Source organism: Erinaceus europaeus, chromosome 7, assembly GCF_950295315.1.
Source record: "Erinaceus europaeus chromosome 7, mEriEur2.1, whole genome shotgun sequence".
Lineage (NCBI taxonomy): Eukaryota > Metazoa > Chordata > Mammalia > Eulipotyphla > Erinaceidae > Erinaceus > Erinaceus europaeus.
In genome coordinates, this window is record NC_080168.1 from 115,854,581 (window position 1) to 115,879,880 (window position 25,300).

The 25,300-nt window shown below is 50.3% G+C and overlaps 1 protein-coding gene across 1 annotated transcript; it reads left to right on the forward strand.

The window, feature by feature from the left end:
- ARF3 (ADP ribosylation factor 3) lies at positions 1–25,300 on the forward strand. The gene is made up of 5 exons (XM_007528519.3): positions 1–171; positions 21,203–21,444; positions 23,087–23,197; positions 23,433–23,557; positions 24,888–25,300. The coding sequence occupies exons 2-5, from the start codon at positions 21,297–21,299 to the stop codon at positions 25,047–25,049; spliced, it is 546 nt and encodes a 181-aa protein (XP_007528581.1). The 5' UTR covers positions 1–171; positions 21,203–21,296; the 3' UTR covers positions 25,050–25,300.

The following is a 25,300-nucleotide window of genomic DNA, read 5'->3' on the forward strand; positions in this document are numbered from 1 at the left end:
CGCCGTCGCGGCTTCCGGTGCTTGGTGGAGGGAAGGAAGGAGGAAGCCGGGGGAGCGGGGCCCGGGGCAGCAGCCGAACCGAAATCGGCTGGGGGGAGCGGAGCGACAGTCGGCCGGAACCTGCGGGGGCGGAGGCTGCGGCCGCGGCGGCGGAGCTGGAAGCGGGAACAGGTGAGGGGCCGGCGAGGAAAGGCGGGTCCCGCTGGAGGAGAGACTGGGCCGGGCGGGGAGCCCCACCCGCTGCCCGGCCGACCCCGAGGTCGGGGAGGGGCTCCCTGCTGCCCCCGCATTGGAAGGACGCGGGGCGGGGGGCCGCGTACGGGTCTGTCCTCTCCGCACAAGGGGGCGACCTGGGCTGCGGTGAGGGTCCCCATGGCCGCTAGGAAATGGGCTTTTGGGGGGCCGGGGTGGAGGGGGAGGAAAGCTTCTGGAGGAGAGGGGGTGCGGGGGCGGCGGTGACTGCTCGCTTTCCCTGGTGAAGGGCTGGGGTGCTGCTCTCTCCCCCTCGCCCCTGCACCCGAGGGTGCTGCTCTCTCCCCCTCGCCCCTGCACCCGAGGGCGCTGCTCTCTCCCCCTCGCCCCTGCACCCGAGGGCGCTACTCTCTCCCCCTCGCCCCTGCACCCGAAGGGGCTGCTCTCTCCCCCTCGCCCCTGCACAGCCTTGGGGTGTGGAGGGGCGCTGACTAGGAGGCACCTAGCAGCGCCATTGCCATTCGTGTGGAGGTTGCGCTCTCCGTGCCCGGTCTCCTGCTTGGAAGAGAGAGGTGGTGCCTTCCTCCCCCAGGCAGAGCGCGGGCGGTCTCACCAGAGGAGGGAGCATGTTGTCACTGACTCTGAATTTGTGTCTTCCAATCCGCTTTTTTTTTTTTTTTTAATTTTTAAAATAATCTTTACCTATTGGATAGGGACAGCCAGAAATCAAGAGGGAAGGGGGTGATAGGGAGAGAGACAGAGAGACACCTGCAGCACCCGCAGAGCTTTCCCTCTGCAGGTAGGGACCAGGGACTTGAACCCGGGTCCTTGCGCACTGTAATACTTGCGCTCAACCAGGTGCGCCACCACCCGGCCCCTTCCAGTCCGCTTTCTTTCTTTAGGAAGTAGCAGGATTCCTGGAACAGAAGAAACGGAGCCTTTGCATACACCCATGTCTGAGGGAACGGGGTGGTGGTGGTGGTGGTGGTGGTAGAGTTCCCTGCGCAACCTGCGCCATTTGATCTATAAAGTAGCAGCAGCTCCTCTTTGGGGGTGTGTGTGTGGGCGGGGGGTTCCCATCTCTCTGGATTGTGGGACTTGTCAGTGGCCCTCTGGCCCGACTGCAGGAGTGTGGTGTGTGGTCAAGAGCGAGCGGGAATAGTGAGGTCGTCTGGGTGATGGAGAAGGGTAATTTAAAACCGGGCCCTGCTGCTGTTGGCTTGGGTCACCCCTGGTCTTTGGTATGAAAGTTTTATTGGTAGGTGATCTGCTGCAGGAGTCTGATTGCTTGGGCCAGTGTAACAGGACCAAATAACAGTTTCTGCAAACTCCCCGCCCTGTGCCCTAATCAGGTGGTGACAGTCTTTGCTGCCATTTTGTTTGAAGCTGCTTGTTGGAGAAAGCAGCTCCACTTGCCGTGAGTGACAGGGGCCAGTGGATGGCTCTCTGCCCTTTAGACCGGAGCTGGGATAACATATCTGTGAGACTCATTCTAAGAAAGAAGCCGAGCCTGTTGAATTCACCTTTTCCCAGCATGATTCAGTGACCTTTGGCTCAGCTGGGAAGGACCCCTTACGGGTCACACATTCACACGTCTCCTGCCTGCCTGCCTCCCTGAGTAGAAGTCTTACCTTGCATAGTCAGAATTTTTTTTTATGTCTGGTTCTTCTGATGAGTCTAGAAGCTCTTTTTTTTTTTTTCTTTTTGAGTGCAGGAATTGGATCTCACTTGTGTTTCCCACAATACTTAGGCACACAGTAGGCACTCATGGTGAGTGCAGGATATGAATGGGTAGCATTCAAGCTTTCTGACTTATTTAAGGAAAGAATGAGATGGCTGTCAGGAAGTGTGACTGGAGGTAGCAGGGCACAGGCACAGTGATCCTTAAACTTGTGTAATTAAGACATCTTGGCCTCTCCACCATTGTAGTAGATACAGAACAGGAGTGGATAGTGAAAACTCAGATCCAGAATGGAATTAGATAATAGAAAATAGATTTAGAGGGTGGTGGTGCACCTAGTTAAGTGCACATGTTACAGTGTGAAAGGACCAGGTTTGAAACCCCCCCCCCCGCCCCACCTACAGAGGGAAAGCTTTGCAAGTGGTGAAGCAGTGTTGCAGGTGTCTATCACCCCCTTCCTCTCGGTTTCTGGCTGTCTGTATCCAATATACAAGTAAAGATAATAAATAATAGTAATCAAGAGAATAGAATTCGAATACAGTATGTCACGCTTCTGGGTAAAGGGCTTTCTCTATTAGACCCGAGTCCTTGAGTCTTGTCGGCAAATTGGAGTCCAGGAGCTTGTGGAGGAGGAAAGCAGTCTTGTCTGCTGGCCGGCACAGAGCTGGTTCCCCAGGAAAGGTGGCTGCTGCCACTGCCGCACTGAATGCACATCCCTCTCTAAAGGAGGCTGGCGGCTGAGTACAGAAAGGGTGGCACTGTGTGCCCGACTCCGCTACTCTTGTTTTCCACATAAGAGGAAGTGGACTCAGAGGGCAGTGGGCGGGATTTGTTGGTTAGAAGAAGAAGTTCTGTAAAAACAGGCTGGCTGAAGTTGAGTTAACAGGGAATTAGGGAATGTGTTCTTTTTTTTAATTTTTAAATTTTTTTTTTTCCCTTTTGTTGCCCTTGTTGTTTTTCATTGTTGTTGTAGTTATTATTGTTGTTACTGATGTCATTGTTGTTGGATAGGACAGAGAGAAATGGAGAGAGGAGGGGAAGACAGAGAGGGGGAGAGAAAGACAGACACCTGCAGACCTGCTTCACTGCCTGTGAAGCGACTCCCCTGCAGGTGGGGAGCCGGGGGCTCGAACCGGGGTCCTTACTCTGGTCCTTGCTCTTTGCGCCACATGCGCTTAACCCGCTGGACTACCGCCCGACTCCCGGGAATGTGTTCTTGTATACCTTTAGAGATGGATTCCAAGGTTCATAGCATTTGGTTGCATTTGCCTCAATGGACCATTTTTCTTGTAGGTTCTTTAGCTGCAAAATGACACAGTAATTAAGAGCATGGACCTTGGAATCACATAAAATTGGGTCCATATCCTATGCTGATTACTAGTTGTATGATTTTGGTGATATTACTTGTCCTCTCTTAGCTTCCTTTCCTTATCAGTACAGAGCATAGTAATGACAGTACCTACTTCATGTTGCTGTCTTCTTTTCTTTTTTTTATATTTATTTTATTTATTCCCTTTTGTTGCCCTTGTTGTTTTATTGTTGTAGTTATTATTGTTGTTGTCGTTGTTGGATAGGACAGAGAGAAATGGAGAGAGGAAGGGGAAGACAGAGAGGAGGAGAGAAAGATAGACACCCGCAGACCTGCTTCACCGCCTGTGAAGCGACTCCCCTGCAGGTGGGGAGCCGGGGTTCGAACCGGGATCCTTATGCCGGTCCTTGTGCTTTGCGCCACCTGCGCTTAGCCCACTGCACTACAGCCCGACTCCCCATGTTGCTGTCTTGAGAATTAAATAACACACAGAAAGTACTTCGTATTGTACAAAGCACATAGTAAGTCCCAAACAAATGTTAGCTGCTATTAATAACCACCGTCATAATACTAATATGAGCACACTAGCACACTCTGGGCTGCCTTAAAGGAAGGAGCCTTTCAAAGAAAGAATTTGCTGCCTGTGTACAGGGACAATTGTTACTGTGTCATTCTGTGCTTTTCTGTGCTGGTCATAGGCTTGGGAGCAGTGGAATCTTTTTTCAGCATCAGCCTCACAGAAGCAGCTCCTGCTGCCTGAGTGGGAGTGAAGCCAAAGCAAAGCAGGGGCCCTCAGCCTTCACCTTGAGTGTAGGCTGAGCATGTGGGCCTCAGCAGTGAGGCTCATGTTGGCAGGGTCAGCATGACTCTTCCGTAGAAGAAAGCCCTGCTTGACCTCAGTCGGGGATTTCAGGTCCTGGGTCCCGTCGTTTAGGTCTCAGCCAGCATTTCAGCGTCTTGCTCTTCCTGGACTGCTCTGTTCATCTGGTCTGGCTCCTTTATATGTCTGTCTCCAAGCGTGTTTCAGAGTGTGTACTATATTAAGATCCCGAGTTGTGCTGTCTGTCCAGAATTGTGTCCCCCTGCCTTTCCCAACATTTGTTGCAAATCGAGGTAGAGTGCTGGTAACACTCTTTTTTGACACTGATAAGACATGGGAAGGAAGCACTTGGAAAGAGTTCACAAAGGTTTGTAGGCTTCCTGTCCTGGACTGGGAAAGATGGGACTAAGGTAAGGATTCTGTGACCCTTTGTCATGGACGCTTCTGCAAAGGATTGGCTGCATCGTGGGGACCGGAAGGGAAACAACTGGGGGTCGCAGGGAGCCATTGTTATCAGCATACACATTCTCTTGATTTGTTTGTTTGTTTGTTTATTTTTACCAGAGCACGCTCAGCTCTCGCTTATGGTGGTGTGGAGGGATTGAACCTGAGACCTTGGAGCCTCAGGCTGGAAAGTCACTTTGCATCAGTACTATGCTGTCTCCCCCACCCACCATATTCTTGAAGATGGTGAGATGACTGGGTGTGGCAGGTCTCATGGACCTTTGAGCTCTCCCACTACTGATGAGAGGCTTGCATAGACCTCTGTGAGTTTCTGTGTAAGAGTGTTGAGTGTGAACATGTAAAATTTAACATGGTTTAGGCTGCCGGGGGCTGGGTGGAGGTGCATCTGGTTGAGTGCACATGTTAGTTACAGTGTGCAAGGACCTGGGTTCAAGTCCCCATTCCCTACCTACAGGGGAAAGCTTTGCCAGTGGTGAAGAACTGTTGCAGATGTCTCTCTGTCTTCTCTCTCTCTCTCTCTCTTTTTGGCTTCCATGGTTATCTCCGGGGCTCGGTGCCTGCACTGCAAATCCACCACTTGCCAGCCATTTTTTCAAAAATTAGACCAGAGAGAAATTGAGAGAGGAAGGGGAGATAGAAAGGGAGAAAGACACCTGCACACCTGCTTCACCACTTGTGAAGCGACTTTCCCCTGTAGGTGGGGAGCTGGGGGCTCGCACCAGGATTCTTGTGTGGGTCCTTGTGCTTTGCACTGTGTGCTTAATCCGGTGTGCACCACTGCCTGCCCCCCTGTCTCTCTCCTCTGTTACCTTCTTCCCTCTGGATTTCTGGCTGTTTCTATTCAATAAATGAATAACGGTAATTTTAAAAAGGAAAAAAGGATGCGGATAATTTTCTCAGTTGGATGGTTCTTGCTCCCTCACCCCTGCCCCACCTCCTGCCAAGTGATCCCACCTGCCTGTGTTTGTTTAAATATAAAGTGGGGGGCGGAGGGGAGATAGCATAATGTTTTTCAAACAGACTCTCATGCCTGAGGCTCCAAAGTCCCAGATTCAATCCCCCGCACCACCATAAACCAGAGCTGAGCAGTGCTCTAGTTAAAAAATAAATGTGGTCCGAGAGGTGGTGTAGTGATAAAGCTTTGGACTCTCAAGCATCAGGTCCCAAGTTCAATCCCCGGCAGCACATGTGCCAGAGTGATGTCTGGTTCTTTCTCCTATTTTTATTATAAATAAATAAAATATTTAAAAATAAATAGGGTGGGGGTATAGCCTAATGGTTATTCAAAGAGACTTTCATGCCTGAGGCTCTCAAGTCCCAAGTTCAATCCCCCACACCACCATAAGCCAGAGCTGAGCAGTGCTCTGGTAAAAATAAACAAATATAAAATAAATAAATAAATAAATAGGGAGTCGGGCGGTAGCACAGTGGGTTAAGCGTACGTGGCGCAAAGTGCAAGGACCAGCTTAAGGATCCCGGTTCCAGCCCCTTGCTCCCCACCTGCAGAGGAGTCGCTTCACAGGTGGGAAAGTAGGTCTGCAGGTGTCTATCTTTCTCTCCCCCTCTGTCTTCCCCTCCTCTCTCCATTTCTCTCTGTCCTATCCAACAACGACGACATCAATAACAACAATAACTATAATAACAAAAAAAAATAACAAGGGCAACAAGAGGGAAAATAAATAAATATAAATAAAATATAAATAAATTAAATATATATATAATAAAAGGGGAGCTGCAGGCCCCGGGCAGTGGTGTTCTGTGTGGAGCACACGTTACGACATGCAAGGACCTGACCCAGGTTCCAGCCCCGGGTCCCCACACACGGGAAAGCTTCACAAGCAACGTAGCAGTGCTGTGGGTGTCTCTATCTCGTCCTTCCCTCTTGATTTCTCTCTCCAATAAATAAGTGATAAATAAAATTATATAAATAAAGAAAAAATACTTTTAAAAAGCAAGGGAGCTATTCTGGGTGCGAGTGAAGAAGCATAATTAGAGCATCTTAGATGGTTCTCCCTTCTGCCCAGCAGCCTTTCAACTGCCTGCCCCACCCCAACCTCGAGGACATAGTGGATATGGAAGAAAGATCAGAGAGCACCCAGAGAACACTGTACTGTCTCCTTCAGCCTCACAGATACTTGGCTACCTGCAGCACGACCGTGCTTCATGACAATAAGTGTGTCAGTTGCTAGCTACAGACCAGTTGCATGCACGGGAAATGGTTAGAGACCTAGGTTTTTGCAGTCTAGATAATTGGCCCAAGGGCTGTGGGCACTTATGCCCAGCCTGGCCTTCCAGTCCTGATGGGATTAGTATCTCCAGCTGAGCTGTAGTGCTCTAAAGTCACTGCATGTGGAAAGTTCCAGCCCCGGAAAGCAAAACAGACACACGTGAATAAAATGTAGGTATGTCGAGGAGCCCTAAAACAGAAGTGTGTTTGTGGTGCAAGGAGATTGGAGATTGCAGTCATCTTTTACCCCTCCAAGGTAGGTATTTCCCTGACTTCTGTATCCTTAGGCTGCTCTGTAGTGGCTGCTTGTGGAGATCACATCTTCCTGACTCGTCTGTTGTTCACTGGCAGCTCCCTCTTGAACTACGCAGTGGGGCCTGCACAGAGCGGGCCAAAGGTTCATCAAGGCGTTCGGCAGATTAGGCCTAGGATTTCAGTGATCTTGTAATTTGGAAGGTACAGTGGTGTGGCTTATCTAAAGCTGTAGATAGGGGCGTTGGAGCAGTTGTGAAATAGCAGATTTTAGCCAGGTTCTAGGGCAGCGAAAGCTGGAGGCTTTTGTGCGAAGGCACTGCCACAGAGTGTCCCAAAGAACCGAATGAGCCAAGGTTTTATCTGTTCATTGTTTTATCACTATTCTGAGCCAGATCTCGGTATTTTCTTTTGGCCTGCTGGCTGAGGGCTGCCCATGGGGAAGGCCAGCCCCTTCCTCAAGGCCCTGGCGTTGGCCCCTGTCAGGGTGAGTCAGGATTCTGCTTTTCTAGATAGCGTTACCTCCCACTTATCTGTGTCTGTGTCCTCTTTTCCAGGACTTGTTTCTTTTTAAAATTTTTACTGTCTTGTTTCTGACTAGAAGGGAAGCTGACATAACAATCCTGGCCCAAGTCCAAACACTGTTAATTGAATTGAGTGGGACGTACATTTAGTTAGATAGGCTTTACTTTCAGTGATAAGGCCATTGGTGATTACCTGGCAGCTGAGTTCACTAGGTATCTTTGAGACCTTATCTTAACTTGACTTTTCTGCAGCCTTTGACCTTTCTTCCTTTTTGAAAAGCCTTCTTTCCTTATTGGAAAGATGAGGAGGTGAGGCAGTGGCGCACCTGGTTAAGTGCAGACACTACAGTGTGCAAGGACCTGGGTTCAAGCCTCTGGTCCTCCCCCACCTGCAGGGGGAAAGCTTTACAAGTTGTAAAGCAGGGCTGCAGGCATCTCTCTGTCTCTCTCCACCTCTGTCTCCCTCTCCCCTCAATTTCTGTCTCTATCCAATAATAAATAAATAAAACAAGTTAAAAAAAATTAAGTTTCAGATGATTACCCTCTGGTTGCTTCCTAATTTCTTCTGTGGCCTCCTCTTCAGCCCCCTACTTTAAGTGTCTGTTGTCCCGGGTGTCTGCGTTGGGCCTTCCTCCTACCTCACTGAACACTCTTGTAGGTAGGCCACCTGTGTGTCACAGGCAGTGCCAGAACCTAGTAAACCCTGTAGCTAGAGGCCTCGCTGGTCCAGCAGGTAGAGTGCAGTACTTCTGTTTGCGGACTTGGGGTTCCATCACAGAGGCCAGAGCCGCTGCCAGGAGACATAGCTCAGGCTGGGAGAGCCTGAGACTCTTGCTTCGGTCTAGCAGCCCATGGGCCCTGTCTGGATTCTGTCTTTCTCTCGTGCCTATCTGATATGGGGCTAGGAAGACAGCATAATGGTTACACCAAGTGCTTTATGCTTGAGGCTCCGAAGTCCAGATTCAGTCGCTAGCACTGCCAAAGCCAAAGCTGGTTTTGCTCTCTCTGCATCTCTCTCATTAATGTGAATCTTTTTTTTTTTTTTTAAACTTTTTTCTTTTTTCTTATTTATTTATTCCCTTTTTGTTGCTCTTGTTGTTTTACTGTTGTAGTTATTAAATTAATGTCATTGTTGGATAGGACAGAGAGAAATGGAGAGAGGAGGGGAAGACAGAGAGGGAGAGAGAAAGACAGACACCTGCAGACCTGCTTCACCGCCTGTGAAGCGACTCCCCTGCAGATGGGGGGTCGGGGGCTTGAACCGGGACCCTTAAGCCATTCCTTGTGCTTTGTGCCACGTGCGCTTAACCCACTGCCCTACCGCCTGACTCCCTGAATAGTTTCTTAAAAAAGAATAAAAGTTCTTTAAAAAAAATCAGGGGACGGGAACAGGGAAGGAGGGATTTAGGTGGGTGGCACACATTATAGTGAGCAAGGACCCAAGTTCAATCCCCCAGGCCCCGCCTGCAGGGAGGGCAGCTTCATAAGCAGTGAAGTTGTGTTGCTGGCCTTTCCCCCAACCCCTCCCCCTTCTCTCTTGCTCTTTCTCTTTATCCAGAATAAATGTAAAAAATGTCAAGACTTGGGAAGATCTGTGCTGTGCTTTGATCTGTTTCTGCCTCTCACATGATTTTTTTTAAACTTGAATACTGTTTAGCCCTGGCTTATGGTGGTACTGGGGTCTTTTGCGTAACCCATTAGTCTACCTCTCCAACCTGTAAATCTCATCCTCTCTTTCTCCTACTCAGACTCAGACTCAGACTCAGTATATTCTTTATTTAATTGCTCCTGACAGGCTTTTTTTCTTTTTCTTTTTCTAGGTAGAGGTTGAGAGGGAGAAGGGGAAGGAAGGAGACATACTGTAGCACTGCTGCTCCACACACCAAGCTTCCTCTTTGTGTGGTGCTTCCATCTGGTGGCTGGGGGTCTGGAGCCTGGGTTCTCATGAATGCTAAAATGTGTACTGTACTGGGTGAGTCATCTCCCAAGAAATAATTAAGCGTAAAATAATAAAAAAAAAGATCTAGGTACTGGTGAGCTAACCCACCTGGAAGGGCATCAACTTTGCCGTTCGTGTCACACAGGTTTGAGGAAGCTTTGGCGTCATGGTGTCTCTCCCATTCTCATTCTCTCTCTTTCTCTCTCTGTTTCCTGCCTCTAGGGTTATTGCTGGAGCTCAGTGCCAGCACTATGAATCTATTGCTCTTGGCTGCCATTTTTTCCCCATTTTATTGGAATGGACAGAGAGAAATTGAGAGAGGAGGGAGAGAAAGACAGACACCCGCAGACCTGCTTCACCGCTTGTGAAGTGACCCCCCCCCCTGCAGGTGGGGCGCTGGGGGCTCACACAGGCAGGTCTTTGTGCGCCTCCACCCGGCTCCCGTCTCTCCCGTTCTCTGTCTCGCTCTGAAAAAGCCAATCTGGAGCAGTGGAGCTCCCGTGCTGACAAAAATAAACCAACAAAAAAGCCAAAAATGTAGGTGAGAGAAGAAAGACAGCGATGGACACACACTGTGTAGTCCTTTAAATAGTCAGACTCAGAAAACAAAAGGAGAGTGAGTGATGGTGTCTAGGAGGGAGGGGTGGGTGGGGGTGCTTTCAGTTTGAAATCATGAAAAAACTCTGGAGATAAATGGTGATGATGGTTGCACAGCAGTGTGAATGTACTTAGCGAGCGCCCCGAGCTGTATGTCTGACAAATGATTACAGTGGGACCTTGCCTGCTTGTGTGAGGCCCTGGGTTCAGTCCCCAGCACCACAGCTGCTAAAAATGGTTGAAGTGGTAAATATATATATGCATACACACATATAAACACTCTCTCTTACACACACTCTCACGCTCTGCAGCTTCTCTCGGTGTCGTGTTCCTATGAGGTGCTGGACTTTAACCTTGGGTCCTTGTGCTTGGTAAGGTGTGTGCTTTACCACACTTCTCTCCCAGCCTTGTTATGATATATTCTCTCTCTCTCACACACACACACACACACACACACACACACACACACACACACACACACACACGTGTGCTTAACCAGATGTGCCACCACCCAGCCACACATACTTAGACATACACACAAACAAGGTAAGAGAACTTTTAAAAAATATTTATTTGTTCCCTTTTGTTGCCCTTGTTGTTTTATTGCTGTAGTTATTATTGTTGTTGTCGTCGTTGTTGGATAGGACAGAGAGAAATGGAGAGAGGAGGGGAAGACTGAGAGGGGGAAAGAAAGATAGACACCTGCAGACCTGCTTCACCGCCTGTGAAGTGACTCCCCTGCAGGTGGGGAGCTGGGGGCTTGAACCGGGATCCTTATGTCGGTCCTTGCTTTTTTAAATTTTTTTTATTTTTCTAAGGTTTATGTGTTAATGAAAGAGAGAACCAGCGCAGCACTCTGGCACACTCGATGCCAGGGAACCATCAGGACCTCAGCCGTGCAAGGCCCTGCTCTGCCCACTAGGCCACTTTCAGGCTACAGAGTGCGTTTCGATTTTTCTTTCTCAACCCTCCAACTTGACAGTGTTACTAAGGACTCAGCTTCTCTCTTTAGACACGCTGGAATTTGGTGTCTGTCCGCCCTTTCTTGGTCTAAAGGTCACCCCAGCATCTCTCTCTGCCAGCACTGAAAGGCGTATTGGGGAGGGAGGCGGCTGGGCACTGGTGCCTTGCCTGTGTGAGCGCCCAGATTGGACCCCTGGCACCTCAGAAGCTAGAGTGGTGCTCTGACTCGCTCTCTTTTTGTCTTCTCCATCTTTACGCAGCACTGGGAAGGAACCGGAGTCTCAGATATGTGGGATGCCACTGGGTGGCCTCCCTGGCCTAATTGTTAGGTTTATTTATTTATGTACTTACTGTGATTTCAGGGAGAGAGCCTGGAGCTTCGTGTGTGTGTGTGTGTGTGTGTGTGTGTGTGTGTGTGTGTGTGTAATCCCACTGCCGAGCAGCCTACTTGGCCTTTATTTATTTTTCTTCATTATTTAAGAGAGAGGCAGAGACAGGGCAGGATGCCACAGTGCCTTCCATAGTGTTTCCATGTGGCGCCAGGGCTTGAGCCCAGGGTCTCTTAGTAAGGGACCTACTCTACCAGGTGAGCTATCGTCTAGCCCTTTACTTAAGAAAATAGCTGTTTTGGGAGTCAGGCAGTAGCGCAGCGGGTTAAGTGCACGTGGCGCAAAGCGCAAGGACCGGTATAAGGATCCCGGTTCAAGCCCCCGGCTCCCCACCTGTAGGGGAGTCGCTTCACAGGCGGTGAAGCAGGTCTGCAGGTGTCTGTCTTTCTCTCCCCCTCTCTGTCTTCCCCATCTCTTTCCATTTCTCTCTGTCCTATCTAACAACGACGACATCAATGACAATAATAATAACTACAACAACAATGAAAAAAAAACAAGGGCAACAAAAGGGAAAATAAATAAATATTTTTTAAAAAATAGCTGTTTTTAGAGAGGAAGGAGGGTGGGGAGACAGAGGGGGAGATAGCATAGCACTGAAACTTCCTTCGGTTTGTTGTGGACTTGGCCACAACCTAGCAAAGTAGCTAGACTATCCAGCCCAAATCTGTAAAATACCCATGTATTTATTGCCAAGGTTTGTGTGTGAGAGGAAAGGGAGCCAGAGCATTGTTCTGGTGCTTGTGACGCTAGGAGTGAACTCAGGACCTTATGCTCCTGGCTCAGCACTTTAGCCACTGCGATACCTCCTGGGCCATACACACACACACACAATTTAGGAGAGAACCAGAGCACTGCTGTGGTACCTGTGATGCTTAGGGTTAAACTCAGGACCTCGTGCTGCTGCTTCTTTTTAAATATTTATTTGTTCCCTTTTGTTGCCCTTGTCTTATTGTTGTAGTTATTATTGATGTCATTGTTGGATAGGACAGAGAGAAATGGAGAGAGGAGAGGAAGACAGAGGGGGAAAGAAAGATAGACACCTGCAGACCTGCTTCACCGCCTGTGAAGCGACTCCCCTGCAGCTGGGGAGCCAGGGGCTCAAACCAGGATCCTTACGCCGGTCCTTGTGCTTTGTGCCATGTGCGCTTAGCCCGCTGCTCTATTGCCCAACTCCCCCCCCCCCTTTTTTTTTAAAGAAGATACTCGGATACTAGACAAGAAAACATTGCCTTGTGTTATCTTTCCAAGATTAAGGAAAAAAATTCTCCGATGCGTTTCCAGCAGACGTTCCCTCCCTCTTTGTCTAGAATGAGCACATGACCATTCATAAATCCATCACTGGTAAAGGAAATGGAGTGTCCACATTCACTGAACTGACCAGTCTTCACATCCTTGGGCTGAGGAGCTGTGCCGCATGCCGTCTGCCCGCACGTCTGAGTAAAGAGTTATTGGTTCTGCGGTGATAATGACGGTTGGGTCTATAGTTTGGAACTACAGTGGTCCTGGCACGTCGTGAGCCAGAGGTGGTGCAGTGGGTGAAGTGCTGGCCTATCCTGGAGCATCGTGGCTCCTCTGAGACTTCAGCTGGCACCTGCACAGAGAATTCCCAGATGCCCAGCCCGGACACTTCTCCTGAGCTTCTTCCCTTAGCAGCTCTCACCAGCATGTGATCTCAAAACGTGTGTCTTCACTCCTCGTCTGCTCTTTTCTGTCTAAAAAAGTGCTTTATCTAACATGACCTGAAAGCTGGCACGGGGATTACAACATTGCACTCTCAAGCCTGAGGTCCTCGGTTGATCCCTGGCATTCCATGTGCCAGAGTGAGGCTCTACTTCTCTCTTCAGTAATAAAGATCATAATGCCACCTAGCTACCCAGGGTAGAAGGCTGGGAATATCTTTGACCCACCTGCGCTTCCTTTTCTCATTGAGTGAGCCATTCAGTCAATCCTGTAACTACTGTTTGGACGTGCCATGTCTGATCGCTCTTCTCTGTTGCTGCCTCTACTTAAGAACTTTTGATTTCTCGTTTGTGTCACTGTCCTCCGGGTCTCTTCACCTCCAGTCTTTCCCTTCTGATTTAGTCCTCACGCTGCCGCCCTGATGCTCTTGTAAAGATCGTCTGACGGCTGTTTCTAAATATCCATCAGAAGCGCACTCGATCATGTGACTCGCTGTCGCCTTTGAGGCCCTTCATCTTAGTTTAAGGCTGCTTGTCTTTCCCGTCTCTTGACTTCTTTTTCCCTTCATTTTTTTTTAAAAAAAATTTTATTTGTTAATTCGATAGAGACAGGGAGAAATTGAGAGGGGAGGGAGATACTGAGGGAAACAGACACCCGCAGCTCTACTTCACTTGTGAAGTTTTTCCTCCTGCAGATGGGGACCAGGGGATTGAACCTGGGTCCTTGCACACTAGTGTGTGCACTTAACCAAGTACACCACTGCCTGGCCTTCCTTCCCTTCATTTTTTAAAAAGTCCACTTATGGGAGCCAGGTGATAGCACAGTGGGTTAAGCACACATGGTGCAAAGCGCAAGGACCCACACAAGGATCCGGGTTCGGGCCCCTGGCTCCCTACCTGCAGGGGAGTCGCTTCACAAGCAGTGAAGCAGGTCTGCTGGTGTCTATCTTCCTCTCCCCCTCTGTCTTCCCCATCTCTCTCGATTTCTCTCTGTCCTGTCCAACAACAATAGCAATAACAGCAATAAAAATAACAAGGGCAACAAGTGGGAAAAATGGCCTCCAGGAGCAGTAAATTTATGGTGTAGGCACTGAGCCCCAGCAATAACCCTGGAGGCAAAAAAAAAAAAGGCCCATTTATTTAACTCACACACATACACACACACAACCAGAGCATTGGGGAGTTGGGCAGAAGCGCAGCAGGTTAAGTGCATGTGGTGAAAAGCGCAAGGACCAGCATAAGGATCCCGGTTCGAGTCCCTAGCTCCCCATCTGCAGGGGAGTCACTTCACAGGCGGTGAAGCAGGTCTGCAGGTGTCTTTCTTTCCCCCTCTCAGTCTTCCTCTCCTCTCTCCATTTCTCTCTGTTCTATCTAACAACGATGACATCAATAACAACAATAGTAACTACAACAACAATAAAATACAACAAGGGCAACAAAAGGGAAAATAAATATTAAAAAATTAAAAAAAAACACACCAAAGACTAGAGCATCACTGTAGCCTGTGTGGTACCAGGGCCCCACTCAGGACCTCACACATACAAGCCCTGTGTTCTGTCGCTGTGCTACCTGCCAGACCAGACTATCATTGCGTCCAAATGAACTTCCTCCCAGTTTTACGTGACCTTCGCTAATAAGAACCACCTCTACCTCAATTCATTGGAAGCTTTGCACATGCTGCCCCTCCCTGCCATTCCCACCTCTTCTTTGATGACTTCCTGTAGCTATGGTATGTCCCCCGAGAATCCTGTCTGGGGGTTGTCCTTTACCTTCAGTTTTGATGAACTGCTACAGTTTTCTGTTGCTACAGAAACAGGATCACTGCTTTGTGATCCTGTTTCCAAGTCTTCCTCATTGACAGACTTCCATAAAGGCAAAAACCACCTTCCTCTCTGCATGCCTAGTTCAGTCTCTGCAGTGCCTACTGAGTGCATGGAAGCTGCCATCAGAAGCTAGTTGATGTCTTTGGGAAATCTTTGAGTCCAGTAGAAGTCATCAAGATCCTAATCTAGGAGTTCTTTGTGCTGATTCCAGTTTGCTCTTGAGACAAAATCTTGGAAAGTTTACAGAGGTTGCAAGCCAGCTCCACAAGGAAACTAAGCAGCGAGTCCCCTGCTTCTGTTTCCTTAAATTTTATTGCTGGGTTTTCATGGACTGCTGAAAAGTGTCTTTAGGGGCTGGGGAGATAGCATAATAGTTATGCAAACGACTTTCATGCCTGAGGCTCCGTATTCTCAGGTTCAATCCCTCACACCACCATAAGCCAGAACAGAGCAATGCTCTGGTTAAAAAAAAGTTTTTTTATTGGTGATGTTTTTTTTTTCTTCTCCTTTCATCCCTCCCTTCCTTCTTTCCTTCCTTCTCTCCTTCCTTCCTTCCTTCCTTCTTTGGTGATAGAGAGAAGAAGAGATACCAATAGTATTGCTCTACTGATTGTGAAGCTTATCCCTTGCAGGTAGACCAGAGGTTTGAACCTATGTCCTTGGGCATGACAGTGTGAATGCTCTAACAGATGCACCACCACCGGGCCCCATTAGTGATAGCTCAATTTGAAATTTGGGAATAAATCTGTTCTTAAGAGTGCCCTAGTCTGGCAGCAGGGTGCTTAAGAGAGACTCTGGTCTTTGTTTCTGTGGATCCATGAAGAGGATCCTGGTGGTGTCTGATGAGGCATCTGTGCCAAGGTGTCTTGGGAAAACTGCCGAAGTTGGTCACTGGAATTGTGGGGTAGGGATGGAGGATAACTTCAGGCAAACCAAGCTGTGACTCTCAGAATCGCCTGCAGAGCAGGGAGGGCATCCTCCCACAACGTAGGCAAGCCAGGATGGCTTAGAGCCAGCGACAGCAAAGCCTGCTGCTTCTGGGCAGGTGGGAGGGTGGGCTTGGCAGGAGCAGGTGGTGCCCGGTGAAGCAGCCTCAGATGTGGCTAAAGTCATCCCAGGCAGTCAAGCGAACATGTTTTGAGAAGTCCTGTTACTTTGTTACCATTTGTGTGGAGAAACAGAGTATCAGTATGGTCCTCTTTATCAACGGAAACATTGCTGGACTCCAGTTTTCTTCATGAGCCCTCACTGTCAGTTTTAACTGCTGATTTCTGGTGTCCGGCAGCCCGTGGTGCCCTGGCATTTTGCCCTGTCAACATGGGAGTGCCATCTGTGGTAAAAGACACTAACTATTGGAACATAGACTAAAGGGGAGACAATCCAAGGTAGACTTTTTTCCCCCTTTATCCTTGTACCAAAGTATGACCCCCCCCCCCTTCCTATTTTGCTGTCCATAACTTTTTCTAGAAATGCAGTATGGTGGAAACAGAAATTGACTCCGTAACCAGCAGTTTGTGTTCAAGACACAAAGCTGAAAGCTGGTAACATCCTGGTAGCAGGGGCAGCATGCTGTCTGGTAATAGACAGGGACAGAGGAAGCCAGGACAAAGCCAGCCTGCCCTTTGGAATGCTGCTTCCAGTCCAGATCCTGATTGTATTAAAGAGAGTTCATACTCCTGTTAATTCCAAGATCCAGGGTTGCCCCAGGGGACATGCGGTAACTACTTGGCTATTGTATTGGCTATCTATCAGACGCATTGAGTAGTAAATGTCAGGAGAGAATCCTATCAAATTCCAGTTCTTTCACGGTGCTTTCAAACCAGTCTCAGGGTCACATATGTGAGGAAAATGGCCAAGAACCAGCAGGCTATGGAAGCAGCAGCCATCTGTGCATTGCCTAGCACTACCAAGTTCAGCTAGGGTAGAACCAACGATCTGAGGACACTTAGAACACCTTCAGTGAGCTGGGTACCAGGGTGAGGAGAGATCCAAAATAAAAGCAAGACGCGCTCCTTGCCTGTGAAGATTAGCTGCTGGAGTTGGGGGGACTGTACATGTACAGACTTGAAGGAAAAAGTTCCACGAAATAGCAAGAGCCACAAGAATGATTCAGTTAACTCCGAGGCCTTGACGTGGCATGCCGAGGAGAAATCGTGTGACGCTGGGATCAACTTTTGAACCAGTACTTTGGCATGACAGCTTAGCAGAGAGGCAAACCAAAGGGCAGCATGTACATATTCTGGAGCTAGGGCTGTTTTCAGTCACTGCCATACTCACAGCTGGTGATATTTCATCAGCCATAACGTTCCTGTCAGGAGGGACAGCAATGTGTGGTGTAAATTGAGGTTAGAATTCTGTGCTGGGGATGTGGTCCTGGAGGTGGCTCAGTAGATAAAGCATTGGACTCTCAAGCATGAGGTCCTGAGTTCAGTTACCAGCAGCACACGTACCAGAGTGATGCCTGGTTCTTTCTCCTCCTGTCTTTCATTAATAAACATAAAATCAGGAGCCAGATGGTAGCTCAACGGGTTAAGCGCACACAGTGCAAAGCACAAGGATCCTGGTTTGAGCCCCCGGCTCCCCACCTGCGGTGTGGGGGGGTCACTTCACAGGTGGTGAAGCAGGTCTGCAGGTGTCTATTTTTTCTCTTCCCCTCTCTGTCTTCCTCTCCTCTCTCGATTTCTCTGTCCTAACAACAGTAATGACAATAATAATGATAAGCAACAAGGACAACAAAATAGCCTCCAGGAGCAGTGGATTTGTGGTATAGGCACAGAGCCCCAGCAATAACCCTGGAGGAAAAAAAATAAAATAAACAAAATCTTAAAAAAAGGGGGGGGGGTCGGGCGGTAACACATCGGTTTAATCACACATGGCGCAAAGCCCAAGGACCAGCGTAAGCATCCCAGTTCAAGCCCCCAGCTCCCCACCAGCAGGGGAGTCGCTTCACAGGTGGTGAAGCAGGTCTGCAGGTGTCCATCTTTCTCTCCTCTCTATCTTCCCCTCCTCTCTCCATTTCTCTCTGTCCTGTCTAGCAGCAATGACAGCAATAGCAACAACAATGATAAACAACAAGGACAACAGAAGGGGAAAAAAGTAGCCTCCAGGAGCAGTGGATTTGTAGTGCAGGCACCGAGCCCCGGCAATAACCCAGGAGGCAAAAAAGAAGAATTTGGTGCTGGGAATGTAGCTCAGTGGTAGAGTACATGCTTAGTATGTATGAGGCTCTAGGTTTGATCCCCAGCAACACACACACACACAACATGGGCCAACAGCTATTTCCCAACATTGTTATATTTTCAAAAAATATTTATTAATGAGGGGAGAAAACAGAAAATCAGCATGCCACTGCCACTCTAGCTTAGGTGATACCAGGGGTCAAATTCAAGACCCCAAAGATGAGAGTCCAAGGCTTTGCCCAGGCTGCTGCCAAAGTTTTCTTTTGTTAAAGCCGAGTCTCTGAAACTGAAGGGAGGAACACCCAAGCGAGACTGTGAGATCCAGACTAGGAGGACTTGGGGGAGGTCTGCATTCCTGCAGACTGTACTCGCAGCAGGACCAGGAGTCTGACGGCCACAGATTGCCAAGGATTTGATTTTACAGCTGGGCAGGTGTTCGTCCTGCCTCAGGGATCCTTGGGAATCTGTCTGCCTGGGTGGGTTGAAGCAGGGTGGGCAGGGCTTAGCATGGCCAGTGGGCGACTTGGCTGAGGTTGAGCCTTAGGTTTGAGCCAGGTCCTCTCCCTGGGTGTGAGCCCTTTGGGTCAGGGGCAGGGCTCATCTGGGGAGCCTCCTGGGAGCACCACGCCTGGCTCATTAGTGGATGTCTGGGGAGGCCTTTGAAGACGAAACACTCCATAAGTGCTCATTGTTTCTGTTTTTTGGACAAACTCATACTTTGGTCTCTAGGGGCTGTTGATCTAGCTTCTTTGTACTCGTCTGGAATTTGCTGCAAACTGAGGAGAGGAGGAAAAAAACCAAACAGGCCTGAAGATTTTCTTGAAAAACAACAATGAAATCCCACCGAACCCCCTCACTTGAGCTTGTAAATGGAATTCCTCCCTGTCCACCTTTCACATTCTTGGGTCTGGGTGCACTCTGTCTTGACCTGTTCTTTCGCCTGCTGGGTTTGGGGTGTGTGTCTCTCTGGTTCCCAGACTCTGTGGAGAACGCCGGCAGCTGGCATATGCTGATTGCTGAGTAAGCTGCCCACTGACGCATGCCTCCCGCAGGCACGGAACTGGCTGGCACTAGTGATTCTGAACTCCATTTCATTGTTTCAAAGATGCCTTTTTTGTGGCTGTCCTGTGCCACAGAGCAGGGAGGGGTGGTGTAGAGGGAATGAAGGATTCTGATTCTGTCTGCTGGGGGCGGTGGGTGGGATGAGCAGGTAGGTATTTTGTGCTTTCACACGCTTCCTGCTGCTGCTTATTTTTTCAGTGAGCATTTAAGTGCCTAGTGGGTATCTTACGTAAGTGTCCAGATGAAACGAGATGCTAGGGAGGCCAGTCAGGATGCCAGGAGTCGGTCCAGTTACTGAGCTGCCATGGGCCAGCTGTTCAAGACCTGGGTGTTGGGAAGGGAGAAACGGTATAGCAGGAAGCAGACAGGCTACACGCTGGATGGTTGAGTGTGTGACGCGGTGGGGGGAGGGGGGGTGTACCCAGATAAGTGCACATATTACCATGTGCGAGAGCACCGGTTCAAGCTCCTGGTCTCCACCTGCTGGGGGAAGAAGCTTCACACATGGTGAAGCAGTGCTGTGGGTATCTTTCCTCTCTCCCTCTCTATCTTCCCCTTCCCTTTGTCTCTCTTCAATAAATAAATTAATAGTAACATAGTTTAAAAACGAAAGTCAAAAATAAAAATGCTGTGGGAGAACTGGTGTAGAGTGGTTGGTGTGCAGGGCGTGTGTGTCACAGCTGGATAGGGGAGACCTTGAGGACGGGAGCGCCATCGAGGGTCCCAGGGAGAGGGCAGCCCAGGCAGGGTGAACAGCAGTCGGGGGTGGGGGGGGGAGCCGGAAGTACAGGCTGGGGGAGTGGGAGTGCTGGTGGCTCAGAGCCTGCAGCGCCTTGCAGACCCATGGCTCTGAAAGACAAATGTGGAGACAAGAGGGAGTGTCGAAGGGAAGGAGAAAAAAACGCGACTCAGGTTGACCAGTCAGGCTGGCTGTGATGCGGATGACGAGTGAAGTAGTCAGGGAAGAGGCAGGCTGAGAGATGGCTCTTGCAGGTGGCCATGTGGCCTGGCTGGCCTCGGATTTTCCCTGCTGAGGACTGAGAGGTGGTTTCCCCGGCTCTCAGTGCTTTGCTGTATGGACGGACAAGGAAAGGGAAAGTGGTAGCCTCCTTCCTTCCTCCCTTCCTTCCTTCCTTCCTTCCTTCCTTTCTCTTCTCCTCCTCCTCCTCCTCCCCCTCCCCCTCCCCCTCCCCCTCCCCCTCCTCCTCCTCCTTCTTCTTCTTCTTCCTCCTCTTCTTTCTTCTTCCTCTATTTTTTTTGACTCTGGCTCTTTTTGTTTAGGTCATTATCATCATCATCATCTTCCTCCTCCTCCTCTCCTCCTTCTCCTTCCTCCTCCTTTTCTTCTCCTCCTTCCCCTTCCTCTTCTCCTCCTCCTTCCATAGAGGCAGAGAGAGCGTGTGAAAGAAACCACCACATTGAAGCTCACTTGATCGTGGTGGGAGCCAGATGGGCACCTGGGCTGCACACAGGGCAGCAGGACACTACACTATCCATGTGACCGTTTCCCCCGCCGCTGCCAGGAGTGTTGCCCTCTCACTCTCTCTCATTTCTTTTGGTGTGTAGAGTGAAGGTAGGATGCAGAAATACAGGAAGGGAAGAAGCAGAGTGCAAACCTTGGGAACCTGGCAAGCCTGAACTTTGCCGGGAGTCACCTAGAGCCACTCCTCATTCCACTCTCTCCTCCCCCACCCTTTCCAGAAGTCCTGGGGGCGGTGGGGAAGGGCGGAGCAGTGATGATCTCCTTACAGGCAGCCCCTCGCAGTGGAGTGGGATGTCAGGAGGAAGGAGTTGAGCCGCCATCCAGCTCAACCCTCGGCTTACAGGTGCAGATGTGGACAGGTGAGGTCGCTCACCTGAAGTCATATGGGAGGTTCCTTGCCACGCAGGGGTGTCCTGGTCTTCACTGCTTCATCTTGCTTATAGCGGGTGAGCCCAAAGGCTCAGGCTGTGTCTTCATGGGCCCCAGTCTTCACAGTCTCCCCGGGCTCTCAGTTTGTCATGTGGAAACGCTAGCCACGACCTCGGTGGACCACCCCCCCCCCCCCTTTGCAGGGAGTCCCAGCTAGCAGGGGAGTAATGATTTCGCATCTCTGTCTAGGACCAAGGCCTCCACACCAGGGACCAGGCCCGACCCAGACTGCCACTGCTGCCACTCCGGGGCCTGCTGTGCTTAGCGCGCCACTGCCGTGACCATGGGTAACATCTTCGGAAACCTCCTCAAGAGCCTGATCGGGAAGAAGGAGATGCGCATCCTGATGGTGGGCCTGGACGCCGCGGGGAAGACCACTATCCTGTACAAGCTCAAACTCGGGGAGATCGTCACCACCATCCCCACCATCGGTAAGGGTGCGGCTGGGGAGTCGGCGCATGTGGCAGCTGGGCCAGGTAGGGGGCCTCTTCTGAGATCCCCCACCTGGCCTCCTCCGCAGGCAAGTCCCTGCAACCTGCGGACTTCGGGGAAGGCTGGTTATTTAGCTTTCTTACCAGCAGGTGCTGGGGCTGCCGTCTGCGCGCCTCCCCCAGCCCTCTGTGATGCGGGAACTTCCGCAGCCTGGCACTCAGCAGCTGCCCTGGGGCACTGAGCTGGTTTGTTCTCTGTGTTGTTTGGAAAGCAGGTGAAGGACTTTGATGTTCTTGCCAGAGGCCTGGAATCGCTTCAGTTTAGATCCTCGGTGGCCCTGATCCTGGTTAAGACCTGCCTGTGGGAGAGAGAGTGTTTGCCTTGGAGATGGGACTCCAGATCCTCCTCACCCACAGGTGTTTCTGCACTTGGGGCTCCAAAACTGCAGCTCACTTGTCCCCTTTTTTTCCTTTCTCCTTCACCCTGCCTCGCAGGCTCCACTTGGTTGGAGCAGGCCTTGGTGGTCAAGACCCAGGAGCTGGGCTGAGTCAGCTTTTTATCAGAGGAGAGCCAAAGACAGGGAGTGAGGGGGAGTTTGGTTTCTGTTTCCCAGACTGTTGGCAACATCCCAACTGGCCAAAGACATCCTCTCCCATTTTTCTTAGCTTTTCTTTGGTTTCTCCTCTTCCCTCCTTTTTTTTTTTTTTTTTTTCAAAAAAAGAATATATATATATATATGTATATAATTTATTGGATAGAAACAAATAAAGAGGGAGAGGGAGGGACCTGCAGCATTGCTTCACTGCTCGTGAAGCTTACCCCCTGCACGTGGGGACCAAGGGCTTGAACCTGGGTCCTTGTGCATGTGCACCACCACCCAGCCCCCCTTCTTATTTTAAACCTTCTTCTTTTTATTTTTTATAAAGTCTTAATCATTTTTTTAAATATTTATTTTATTTATTTATTCCCTTTTGTTGCCCTTGTTGTTTTATTGTTGTAGTCGTTGTTGGATAGGACAGAGAGAAATGGAGAGAGGAGGGGAAGACAGAGAGGAGGAGAGAAAGATAGACACCTGCAGACCTGCTTCACCGCCTGTGAAGCGACTCCCCTGCAGGTGGGGAGCCGGGGTTCGAACCGGGATCCTTATGCCGGTCCTTGTGCTTTGCGCCACCTGCGCTTAACCTGCTGCGCTACAGCCCGACTCCCAAAGTCTTAATCATTTATGAAAGGGGGCTAGAGCACCACTCTGGAACACGCGGTGCTGGGAATCAGACTTGGGACCTCATACTCTGTCCAGTTCGACCGATGCCTTGTCCCCTGCAACACCTCCCCAGTCGAGGTGATTATTTTTGTAGTATTTTTGATTATTTTTGATGATCAAACCCAGACCTGACCGTGAAAAAGCCTGTGCTCTGTTACCAAGACACATGCCCAGCCAGGTTTTCCCTTTGGACTGCTAGGTCAGGAACACCAATTCTTAGGACACTTCAGCTTTCCTTCCCTCACTGGGCCCATGGCTGCCTGGGGGAAATAAAAACACACCCACTGGGACATCATCTGCAGGTTTGATTTCTGAGACCAAATGGCCATGTGTGTGTGTGTGTGTGTGTGTGTGTGTGTGTGTTTTCTCTCTCCCTTAAGGGTTCAATGTGGAGACAGTAGAATACAAGAACATCAGCTTCACAGTTTGGGATGTGGGTGGCCAGGACAAGATTCGCCCTCTCTGGAGGCACTACTTCCAGAACACCCAAGGTACGGAATGTGAATCACCCAGGCCCGGGCGGGGGCTGGCTGGGCGTGAGCAGAATGTAGGGCTGGCATTCTTGGTTAGGGCAGCCCGTCCTTGCCCCTGCACATCCAGGGGTGAGAGGAAAAGAGCAAGGGGGCTCGTATATGGAGGGTGTTGGAAGGGTGTTGCCCCCGTGTGTGTGTGTGTGTGGGGGGGTTCGCCTGTCCTGTGTGTGCAGCTCACGCCCTGCCTCCCCAGGATTGATATTTGTGGTCGACAGTAATGACCGGGAGCGCGTCAACGAGGCCCGGGAGGAGCTGATGAGGATGCTGGCAGAGGACGAGCTCCGGGACGCTGTGCTGCTCGTCTTCGCAAACAAACAGGTGTGGTTCCTGCCACCTCTGATACGAGCAGAGCAGCCGGACTTCACAGGGCCTGGCGGTGTGGGGAGCCCTGTGACTGTGCGCAGTTTGGGGAATAGGGGAGAGAGGGTTGATGGGCCGCTTTTTTTTTTCCTTGTCTCCCCCGCAGCCACCCAGCTGCATTAATTAGCACCAGTTCATCCTCATGTCACTGCAGACCCCTCCCTCCCTCATCCTCTCCACGGCCCACTTCAGTAAATCTGCTCGCACTCCTGCATTTGGACAGACTTCTTCTTCTTCTCCTCCTTCTCCTCCTCCTCCTCCTTTTCCTCCTCCTTTTTTAAAGAATTTATTTATTTATGAGAAAGATAGGAGAAGAGAGAGAAAGAATGTGACATCACTCTGGTACATGTGCTGCCGGGGATTGAACTCAGGACCTCATGCTTGAGAGTCGAGTGCTTTATCCACTGCGGCACCTCCCGGACCGCTTGGACAGACTTCTTTGCCCTGTCAGATCACTTCCCTGCTTCCCTGCTTTAACAGGAGGCCTCTAGTGCTGAGAAGCTGGGGTCTTGGGGTGACTAAATCAAAGCATCTCCTAGGGGTCCTCTTCTGGGTTCCTGTAATGGTGGAGGTTGTTCCCTCTCCGTGGTAGAGGGTGGGGTAGTGGTGCACCCAGTAGACCTCACGTTACCAGCCCCATTCTCCCACATTCCTGTCCCGTCCCATCCTGTCCCGTCCCATCCCCTCCTGCAGGGGCGAAAGCTTTATGAGTGGTGAGCAGTGCTTCAGGTGTTTTTTTTTTTTTTTTTCTGCCTCCAGGGTTATTGCTGGGGCTCGGTGCATGCACTATGAATCCACTGCTCCTGGAGGCTTTTTTTTCCCCTTTTGTTACCCTTGTTGTTTTATTGTTGTGGTTATTACTATTATTGTTATTATTGTTGGATAGAACAAAGAGAAATGGAGAGGAGGGGAAGACAGGGAGGGAAAGATAGATACTTGCAGACCTACTTCACCGCCTGTGAAGGGACTCCCCTGCAGGTGGGGAGCCGGGAGCTTGAACCAGGATCCTTAGGCCGGTGCTTGCACCTTGCGCCATGTGTGCTTAACCCGCTGTGCTACTGCCTGACCCCCCAGGTGTCTTTTTTTTCTCCCTCTCTACACCTCTATAAGAAAAAGGAGGGGGCTGGGTGTTTGCACTCTGAGTTGAGCACCCACGTTACCATGTGCAAGGGACCTGGGTTTGAGCCCCCACTCCCCACCTATAGAGGGGATGCTCCCTGGTAGATGGGTGCCCTAGACAGCTCTGTGTGATCTGAAGCTCCGTTTCTATGTTTCCCTCGTGCTCCAGGACTTGCCCAATGCGATGAACGCCGCTGAGATCACAGACAAGCTGGGCCTGCACTCACTGCGCCACCGCAACTGGTACATTCAGGCCACCTGTGCCACCAGCGGGGACGGGCTGTACGAAGGCCTGGACTGGCTGGCCAATCAGCTCAAGAACAAGAAATGAGCCGGGCAGCCCGTCCAGCCGCCCCAGCCGTCCCACGTACCTCCTGTACCCCGCCCCTGCCCTGCCCGTCCCTCCTGTTGCCAGTGTGGCCAGGGCCCTGGGTATCGTGTCCGCATGCCCGACAAGAGCCGAGTCTCCCCTGCCCCTTTTCTCTTCCGTCCATCCACATGACCGGGCCCCAACTGCTGTCCTGATGGTGAATCATTCCAATTTACTGGATTTAAAACAAAAACAAGGTTGTTATGGTTTCA